Source organism: Asparagus officinalis, chromosome 4 (genome assembly GCF_001876935.1).
Source record: "Asparagus officinalis chromosome 4, Aspof.V1, whole genome shotgun sequence".
NCBI classification, from domain to species: Eukaryota; Viridiplantae; Streptophyta; class Magnoliopsida; order Asparagales; family Asparagaceae; genus Asparagus; species Asparagus officinalis.
Window position 1 is genome coordinate 63,648,115 of NC_033797.1, and position 10,789 is coordinate 63,658,903.

The 10,789-nt window shown below is 37.5% G+C and overlaps 2 protein-coding genes across 2 annotated transcripts; one reads left to right on the top strand and one right to left on the bottom strand.

The window, feature by feature from the left end:
* LOC109838818 lies at positions 1,517-4,455 on the top strand. Its single transcript, XM_020407240.1, has 7 exons — positions 1,517-1,535; positions 1,648-1,814; positions 1,869-1,919; positions 2,236-2,356; positions 3,677-3,796; positions 3,882-3,994; positions 4,077-4,455. Exons 1-7 carry the CDS (start codon positions 1,517-1,519, stop codon positions 4,269-4,271), a joined length of 786 nt encoding a protein of 261 aa, XP_020262829.1. The 3' UTR covers positions 4,272-4,455.
* LOC109837588 (zinc finger AN1 domain-containing stress-associated protein 15-like) lies at positions 9,348-10,456 on the bottom strand. The gene has a single exon (XM_020405901.1). The coding sequence runs from the start codon at positions 10,075-10,077 to the stop codon at positions 9,613-9,615; it is 465 nt and encodes a 154-aa protein (XP_020261490.1). The 5' UTR covers positions 10,078-10,456; the 3' UTR covers positions 9,348-9,612.

Here is a 10,789-nt window from a genome sequence, read left to right on the forward strand (position 1 = left end):
TCTTTTCGTTGTTGTGTATTACGAACTGAGTTAGAAGCGGTATTTATAGGGTTTTAGAAACCCTAAGTTGTTGAAACTCCTCGCTGAATCCAAGCCACGTTTGCCAAATTCGCGCAGCAGTTTGAACTTCCCGCAAAACTCAGTGTGCGTTCTCCAAAACGGCCGTTGGCTAATGCGTTAGTCAAAAATAAAAGGGAATTCGAAACACGGCGAGAGGAGGCGGGCGGCTTATCCAAAGCCCAAACAAATTGAATGCCCAAAACACCCCCCTCCTTAGGACCCTCAAGGGGTAAAGAGAAGAAAACCAATTTAAACACCCACCTGTACACTAAATTAGGTGATGTGAAACTATTGTTTACAGGCAAAATGTCTTTTCTCCCTCTACTGTGCACAGCACAGCCAACACTTCATTTATCTTTGATAGAGTAACAAAATAGCACCCAGAAAAGAGAGGAACCCTTTAATTAACACTAGTAGAAAATTGAACAAACTAGACGGAACAAACTAGACGGAATTTTTTCCGTCTAGTTTGAGGCAATCTAGACGGAACAAATTCCGTCTAGTTTGTTCCGTCTAGTTTGAATCAATTTAGACGGAAATTTCCGTCTAGTTTGACAAACTAGACGGTTTTTATTTTTTTTAAAATTAACACTCAATCTAGACGGAATTTCCGTCTAGGTTGATACAATCTAGACGGAAATTCCGTCTAGATTGTCTAAAAAAATTACGGAGCCTCCCCCCTCTTTTTTCATTTCCCCGCCTATATTTTCATTTCGGCGCCTTTTTTTCTTCCCCTCTCGATCTAAACCCCACCCCCCCTCTCTTTCCCCAAATCTCTCTCTCTCGTCTCCACGCCGCCTGCTCCTCAAAACGGCGCCGAGATCCTCTCATCCCCCCCTCCACCTCCACTGCCAGCGCCGCCCTCTCTCATCTCCATCCTCACCAAGCCCTCAACCCAGCCCGCAACACTCCCTCCGCCTCTACCTCCCAAACCCTAACCCTAGCCCCAAGCACCCCGTCCTCCTCTACTTCCACGGCGGCGGCATCGTTATATTCTCGCCCGCCTCCGGCCTCGTCCACCTCTCCTCCACCGCCCGCTCCACCCGCATCCCCGCCCTCGTCGCCTCCGTCGCCTATAGCCTCGCCCCCGAGCACCACCTCCCCGCAAAGAGATGTCGACCGCTGGAGAACTTGCGTACTCGTACGCCGCCATCATCCTCTACGACGACGACATCCCCATTACGATACTCTTTCTTCCCTTTCCCCCCAATTTCAAGAATTAGGGTTTTGCTTCTTTCAATCTGCGGTTATTTAATTTTCATGAGGTTTAGAATAGAATTATTCTACAGTTTGTATGGATTACTGGGTGATTAGGTCACTAAGAATGCAATTATCATTAACTGGATATGTTTGGCAACAAATGCTTCTTTACTGTATAATGTCAAATTGTAAAAGCTATGGAGACTTGGGATCCAAATAATGCAATTTCTGTATAGAAAATTAGGGCTATAGAACCATGGTCAGTTCTGTCCCTGGTAGGTAGTTAAAATTTTGTACTTGTTAATGCCTATTTTGGATATGTTACATCTAAACTAACTAATAGGGGAGATATGACCACTAATTTGTACATTATTTCAACTTCTTCAGGGGGTAGTGATCTTCTCAGTTCGGAGACAAATAGCAGCGTAAAGGACACAAAAATTTCAATTGATTGCAGTAGGCCGGAGTCTCCGGTTGTGGAAACTTGCTCTAACCCATGTACGCGAGGTAAAATTCTATGGTTGGAGATAACTGAAATTTTTTCAGTAAAAAAGGTAAAAAGCTTGGATCCTTGAACAATAATTTTTTGCGTACAGTTCTTATGATAGAATGTCAATGTTGAATCCTCATCTGCAGTTGTGTACTCATTCCTTTTCCATGTAAGTATAAAATTTTTCTACTTAACTTCTAAACTTCCTTTGGTTTGGATGATGGTGACATAAAGGAGGCATAATCACTTTAACTGATAGCTCAAACCAGAGATAGACTTTAGCTTCACTGATACCTACATTTTCGATAATCTTTTTAGTTTCTTATGCTTGAATGTCGATGTGTCCAAAAACTGTATGACAAGTATTTTAAATCAAAACATGTATCTTGATTTACAGCTGAAATCAATGATATACATGGAGTACCCTGTGTAAACACTTCTGGTATTTTCATGGAGTTATGATTTCATTCCCTCTTGATTTACAGCATATGACTATGTTTGAAGGACTTCAACTTTTTGAGCAGCTGTTTGATAGTTCAGAGATTACAAGGCTAAATTCGTTAGCAAATAACTTGAGAGCCGCTGGTCATAAAAGAGAGTTCCGTGGTAAACTCCGTTATTTACCTTTTTCATATTCTCATCCAACAAGTTATCATCTCTCATTGTACCTTATTTTTGTTACAGTTTTTGTATTAATATTGCTATCTTAAGATCTTGATATGATTAACCAGCTTTTGCCAATCTATTTCTGCAATTAGAACAGTATTAGTTACTAACTTAATCCTATTCTTTCAAAAGTTGGAGGCTTTAGGCCTAGTTATACATGATTACCAATCTTCCTGTGTCTATGGATCATTTGCATACCTCTAAGTTATATGATGGAGCTTTTCAGGAGTCTTAACACTTGGGGAAAATTGTAAGGTTGAGAAAAAAAAACATTTGAAATATTGAAAAGAAAATATTAAGCGACCAGTGAAGAATTTGGAATGATTTGTTTAATATACAATTTGACTCGGGTAGATGCAGTTATCTTATAGATTAGGAGCAAGCCAATCTGATGAAATAGTTGACTGATATCATATATCATACCCTAAAATCTTTGGGCTAGTGAGAAATATGCATTATAATAGGCGATTTTCTAAATTTATATAAGGGAGAGACTCTTCTGTTGAATTTCTCTTTTTTGTCAGTCATGCTAAGGGCTCATGTTCCAGGTAGTCTCATGAACTTTCTCTCCCTTCCGTGTATAACCACAATCTTTTAGGCCATCTGGAATTATGTCATTCGAGAATTTTTCCCTCTTGTTTTTGTTTGGGTTGGTTTGGGTGGGTTTTTTGTTTTTATTTTTGTAAAGAGTTGTTTGGCATTAGTAAAGAGTTGTTTGGTATTTATAAAGAGTTACACATGAGGAGATATATTATCTTGCTTTTCAGATGTTTACATCTGTTATTTTCCCTCTTGCACCAGTCCATCCCTTCAGTTACGTTGTTCCAATACTTCAAGGATCTAACCTGAACAAAATTTAGGAATTTCTATAACATGATATCTTCTAAATTTATAGGAGGATTGTTGAATTACTGGTTTTTGTTAGCATGCTAAGGGCTCATATATCTTCCAGGGAGTCTCATGAACTTTGTCTTCCATCTATAAGTAATTACGATCTTTTATGCCATTTGGAATCATGCCATTCAAAGAGGGGTTTTTCTTTGTGATTTTTGTTTTGCCTTTTTTCCTTTTTTTTTCTGGGGCGGAGGGTGTGAGGTGGGGGTTGGGCTTGGTAGTGTTATTTCCTCCCATTAAAAGAGTTGTTTATAACATTAAGAAAGAGTTGCATATGAGGAAATTTTGTGCTTTTGCTGTGGATAAATTTGACCTCTCATAGTTTGGCATTACTAAATACCTTTTCTTTGGAATGATGAAAATCAGGGCGTACCTTTGTTGTATCCAAGAGGCCTATGAAAGGGCATGGGAGAGAAATGATCCAATTAGGCATCCCCATTGCTGAAGGACCTGCACTAGATGAAACTACAACTGGGAACTCTTCTGGTAAGTTCTTCCTTGTACAACATTTTCTGCGATTAATGAATTCTGTACAAATGTGCTATCATTATCTTAAAGCCCATTCTCTCAGAGCGGAAGGCGGAGGCTATTCCAAGCTTGTTGCAGGATGCCCTTGATCTATTGATCCAGAATCAGGTTTTGACTATTAAGCCTGATTATTGTATTATCGATTTTTTCAATGAGGTAAGCAACTGTTATTGATGCTCTGAACTTTGCTAACTATAATGATTTAACATACAAGCGTAACATATGTGCTTATGTCTAGGGTGACCATTCACAGCCTCATCTTTGGCCATCGTGGTATGGGACACCTGTTTGCACTCTATTTTTGACGGCATGTGACATGGTTTTTGGTCGAATTATTGAAGGAGATCATAGAGGAAATTATAGAAGTCCCCTCAAGCTTGCCATTAAATCTGGGTTCGTCTTCCTTTATCCCACTATGATATATGCATTTTAGTGCATCATATATTAGATGTATCCATACAGCATCTTGTCCATACAAAATATTCTGCTCTTACAGACTTTCTATTGGGTACCTATATTTTGTTTTATTTGTTAAAATTTGGATTTCTCAAACAGCGAGCTTTATATTTCAGCTTTTGAGTTACCACTCCAAGCATTAATCCACTGAGATCCCAAGGCTTATGTATAATAACCTAGACGGAATTCCGTCTAGGTTGCCAACCTAGACGGAATTTCGTCTAGGTTGCCAACCTAGAGGGAATTCCGTCTAGATAGCAACCTAGACGGATTTCTTACTTCCGTCTAGCTTGATATCCGTCTAGGTTGGTCAACCTAGACGGAATTCCGTCTAGTTTACCACAACCTAGACGGAAACAGATTAAACCGAGCAAACTAGACGGAATTCCGTCTAGGTGTACCAACCTAGACGGGAAATTGAGCAATCTAGACGGAAATTTCCGTCTAGATTGCTCGTTTTTCTACTAGTGTAAATATATGGATCAGATCAATCGGCAATCAGCTCTGAGAACATTTCTAATTTATATGGTCACAGTCACAAAAGCCTCCAATTTGGACTGTTGAGAAATTTGGGGCAAATAGATCCAATGGTAGGAGTCACTAGCAAGAAAAGGTATGTTTTTTTTTTAAACATAAACAAGGGTACAAAGCTCTGCTCATGCCTTGAGAAAGACAACCGAACCAATTTGCATGCAGATCCAGGCTGGCTTCCCACATCCACTATGACTACCCACCATATGAGATATGAGTAAGAGATGGAAAATATATATACATATTTAGATATACAACAGCAGCAAAAACCACGGTCTTCACTTAAAATATATGTATTTGGTTACACACATTATTTTCTCCCATAATTATTGGTGGTAAACCCCATCTTCTTGATTAAATTAACAATTGAAATCTCATTCTAATTCATGTAGTATATTTCTCTAATCCTTGATTGTTTGTTCTATTATAATATAACACTATTGGTTCCTTTAACCATCTCTCTAGATTTACCCCCAATAAAGATGATCTCCGATTTCTTATGGAAATATTAACCTCTTGTTTCTATTGTTGCCTGGCCAGTGGCAACTCATCCATCTCAATACATACAGAACGAAATTTTTTATTAAAAAAACTTTTTTGAAAGAAAGAAAGAAATGCACAAGGTTGTATACATCTCTTATTCAAGAGGAGGAATCCTATTGGCAACAGAGGTCTAGGATTCAATGGCTAAAAGAAGGTGATAATAATACCTCTTTCTTTCACAAAACAGCCTCTTTCCATAAGAAGTCCAATTATATTACTAATATCATACATCAAGGACAAGTTCTCACTGATAATCAAGATATCAGACAAGCTTTTCAGGATTACTACTATAATCTCTTTGGTCAAGCCAATTCTAGGCACTTTTCTATTGACTGGTCTTATTTATATCCTGATCAAGAGCCTCATCTCCCATCTTTGGAAAATCCTTTTTCCGAATCAGAAATATATAATGCTGTCTTCAGTATGAATCCCAACAAAGCTCCAGGTCCAGATGGATTCTCTATGCTTTTTTATCAGAGCTTCTGGAATGTTATCAAAATTGATCTCATCTCTATCATGAACTCTTTTCATCAAGATCCATCTTCTCTCCACAGAGTTAATAAGGTATACATTACTCTTATTCCAAAGCTTAAGGATAGCTCTTTGATGAAGGATTTCAGGCCTATCAGTTTAATAAACTGTTTATTCAAAATCTTCACTAAAATCCTCGCTAACAGATTATCCCCTCTTATGTCCTCTTTGGTTTCTCCTACACAATTTTCTTTTCAATCAGGGAAATCTACTTTGGACTCGAGCCTTATAGCCAATGAATTTATTCATTTTTGTTCCAAAAGGAAAAAAGATGTTTCAATGTTGAAAATTGATTTCGCAAAAGCTTTTGATTCTGTTGATTGGTCCTTTATCATTGATCTGCTTCAAGCAAGAGGGTTTGGTGCCAAATGGTGCTCATGGATTTATCACATTATCTCATCATCTAATTGTGCAGTTCTAGTTAATGGTCATCCTACAAATTTTTTTAACTGCAAGAGGGGTCTTAAACAGGGTGATCCTTTATCACCTATGCTTTTCAACATATCAGTTGATGTTCTAAACAGGATGATTATGAATAATGCGGAAGATGGTACTTTATCTACTCTTGGTATTAAGGAACCTCTCAATCATATAAGGAGTCTACAATTTGCAGATGACACCATTCTTTTTGTTAAAAGCTCCTCCAAAGATATATCAGTACTGAAAACCATTCTTTATATCTTTGAAGAACTATCAGGATTGGGTATCAATTATTCAAAGTCTTCTTTGATTCATTTTGGTAGAAATACCCAAAGAGGAATTGATCTAGCTTTGGTTATTAATTGTAAAGTGGGTTCTCTGCCAATCAAATACCTTGGTCTACCTTTAAAATGTGGGAAATTATCAAAATCTGATTGGCAACCAGTTGTAGATAACCTTCATAGAAGACTAGCATCATGAAAAAGGAATTATCTTTCTTTTGGTGGGAGATTGGTCCTTTTGAACTCCGTCCTTACATCTATACCGCTTTATTATATGTCTTTTTATAAGTTGCCTAAATGGGTGATCAATGAAATAGACAAAATCAGAAAGAACTTCTTATGGACAGGAAAGATTGAAACTAAAAGCTTTAAATGCCTAGTTAATTGGAAAAAGGTATGTTCAAGCAAAATTGAAGGAGGTTTGGGAGTAAAGGACATTAACATCTTCAATAACTCTCTTTTATCTAAATGGTTGTGGAAGTGCTTGGATAGAGATTCTTTTGTAGGGTCTTTTCTTCATCACCTATATATCAACAGAGATTCCTTTCTACAGACCTTACGTCCAAAATCATCAAATTCAGTTTTTTGGAATGACATCATAGCTCATAAAGAGGATTTTCTTCATCATATTTTTTGGCATCTTGGATCTGGAGACAAAATTAGATTCTGGGAGGATAAGTGGCTAGGACATAATTCTCTAGCTAGTCTTTTTCCTTCTATTCATAAGCTTTCTTTTTCTTCTAATATATCCGTGAGAAGTCAGGGTTTCCTTCAAAATAATAAATGGCAATGGCGACCTGTGTTGAGAAGGAGTTTATCACCTACCTCCCATTCTGATAGAGTTAAGTTTATACAGCTGCTAGGTATGCTTAACATATCAAATCAACATGATCATCCAACCTGGTCCCTCACATCTAATGGAATTTTCACTGTCAACTCTTTTTATAAATTCCTAGTCTCGAGAGGTATTAGATCTTCATTCTACAATCTTACTTGGAATCCTATCTTGCCTAGCAAGATCAAGGTTTTTACATGGCTTCTATGTCTTAATAGATTGCAAACAAAGGAGATTATTATGAAGAAAGGCTGGCAAGGTGATTCTGTGTGTTCTTTTTGTAGACAACAAACTGAATCTCGAGATCATCTGTTCTTCTTATGCCCTTTATCATTACAAGTGTGGAGTCATTTCAAAAAAATTCCATTACCATTTCAATGGCCTTCCTCTCTTGTTGACCTTATTTATATCTTAGAGAACCTTCAAAGTACTACAGGATGTATGTGGCGTATCATTTTTTTCTTCAGTATGTTGGAGTATTTGGACTGCAAGGAACAGATTTCTTTTTGAACAAGTACATTTCTCTCATCTCACTATAATTAATTCTGCAATTTCTGGAATTTATGATTGGTCAGTTGCTAAATCAGGAGCTAAAGCTGAACAAGTCTTGGCCATGCTTGAAGCCAATCCTCTACATGCTTGAAGCCAATCCTCTACCTAGGAGTAATGCAGGATGATTGTTTTGATAGTTTGCTTTGGTGGACTTTGGAATTATGTTTTCTTGTAAATAATCCTTGTTACCTTTTGATTTTTTGTTATTTGTTAGACATCAGTAGTTTAGTTACTTTTGATTATATGTATGGCTGGCTTTGGTTCTTCCTTAAATCTGTGTCAACGGTGAATGACGACAAGGTCCTCTCTTCATCTTCATGGATCTTTGGAAGAAGAAAGTTATACATCCCTAATCACAAGGAACTAAATCTACTGTTATCTAACATATGGATACACTTCGTGTCCAAAGCTTTTGTAACAAATATTTTTAGTTTTAATTGAACAGGGTTTATCCCTTGTTTTTCCTTAAAAAAAAAAAAATTGCTAGTGGATTCTACACAGCTTTTCCCCCTTTGAAAAAGAAAGTAACGAAAGGGAAAACATAGCATAGCCACTCAATAAAGCCAACCATAAGGTCAGACAAATGCGGAGCATCAGAAAAAAAAACAAAGGAGTAATCACAAATATATATTTTAAAGGAGCTTGCTTCCAGAAGGCTTTAGTGATAATATTAATAAAATAACAGCTATGGTTTTCTTCGTCAGCTGATGGAAGGGGGAGCATTTTATAGAAGCAACCTCCCTGATGGCTCAACAGCAAACATAAATTCTTTGTTAGAAGAACTTACCAAACTCTTGAGAATCAGGGAAATTATAAGCGAAAAGCTTTTCTAGACAAATATCATTATATCTGGCAACAATTTTTACAGAGTAAAAACTGAATTTAACAAGCACGACAAAAGCCATAGCAACAAAAATAACAACCAAAAGCCTTAGCAAATAATGGTCATGAAACAGAATTAAGAGAATACAACAACAACAACAGGACAGGAGAACCATTTTGACAACATTTTCTTTAGACCAAACTCCTCGCTGAAATTTTTACATTTAAGGGGACCGTCATCCACAAGACGAAGGGTTTTCCCTGTCCCTGAGGGCTTGTTTGGATTGAGGGGAACGAGAGTGAAAGGGAAGTTAGGGGAACGATTCATCTTGTTTGGGAACACTTAGGAGGTGAAGTTAATTCACCCTAGTTCTTCTTGATTCACTTCCTAATAGTATAAAATTTGTTACCCCAAATTGGGGTATAACCAAGAGGAAGGAAACTCCCTTCCCTTTTTCCCCCCACTCACAACATAAAAAAAAAAAACAGAAGTTAAGTCTCTTCAACTTTCACGACAAAATTCTTTCTCAAATCTCAATAGCACAACAGGGAATTTATTCACAAAAATCTTTGACCAAACAAATAAAAGAATAATTGCTCTCAATAAATACCGACAGACGAACATAAATCCAACTCTATACTGTAGAAGGAGTTACAAATTTTCCGTCATGGTTCTTCAACTTCATCCATAGCCATAACCTAATCAGCGCTAAAAGCTACATGATATAATCCAACATAAAATCAAGAACAGAAACAAACACGACTCGTAGATATAGGGACCAGAACCAAAAGCATGTAAAAGATCAGATCTTGATAATCTTAGCAGGTCTGATGACAGGATTCTCCTTAGAAATCTGTTCTCTCGCCAAAGCCTTGTAATCAAACGAACAATCGTGGACATCGGAATATCGGTGCTGACCGCAAAAGAGCCTGCCGCATCTGCACCGGAATCCGGTGAGCCCAACCTTCTTCTGGCAGTTCGAGCATCGGTTTACTGATCGGCTGAGGGGCTTCGATTCCTCCAGTTTCTCGAGTTTTTTAGCTGAGGATCCTTGAACGGAGTTCGCAAACAGAGGAGGATGTGATGATGATGACGACGACGACGACGACTTGGGAGGAGTTGAAGAAGAAAGAGGTTTCATTTTCTCAGCTGTTTCCTCTTTATGAGCTGGGGAAGGGGAAGGGGAAGGAGAAGATGGAGAAGAAGAAGAAGAAGGCTTGAGGATCTCAGTTTCCTCTTTATCAAGATTACAACTTTCTTGAGCCATTTGGTATGTAATAATCTAGAAACAAGGGAGGAGGAAAAAACCCAAAAAAAAAAAAAAAAAAAAAAAAGAAAACACACAAAGAATTGATCGATTGAGATATCAAAACATGAGTTCTTCTTCAAAGAACCCAAAGTTTAATAAGCCAACAAAGTGGGATTTTTCCTCCTTCGGATCGGAAAAGAAATTCAGAGCTCATCAAGGATTCGAGCATAGAATGGGAAGATCTAGGACTTAAAACAATTACAAAACCCAATAAAAATTGGGAAATTTTGGGGGAAACAAAGAGCGTGAAGGGGGGATTAATAAAGAAAACTACGAAGAGAATGATGAAAGCCTGTCGATTGGACCGAGGGAAGCGAGGGGGGAGAGGAAGGGAAAGGGGACCTCATGCTTTTAGAGGGGGTGGGAAAATAAAACGGAAATGCAAATAATAATAATAATAATAATAATTAATAAATAAAAAAATAAAAACAGACAGTCAGCTGGGCTTATAAAATAATATCCACGTAGCTATTTTATGGGTCTTAGCTATGTTAGTCCCTAACATCTTTAGTATTTTGAGACTACTTCCTCAAACATTCAAGGTGATATTACGTCCCCTAATTCTATCTTGCATCAACTATTCTTGATTGGAGGGACGAACTATGAGCAAATTATAAGAATTTAGAACTTAATAGCAATTTCAATAATTTGACTGACTAATCTAAGGCAA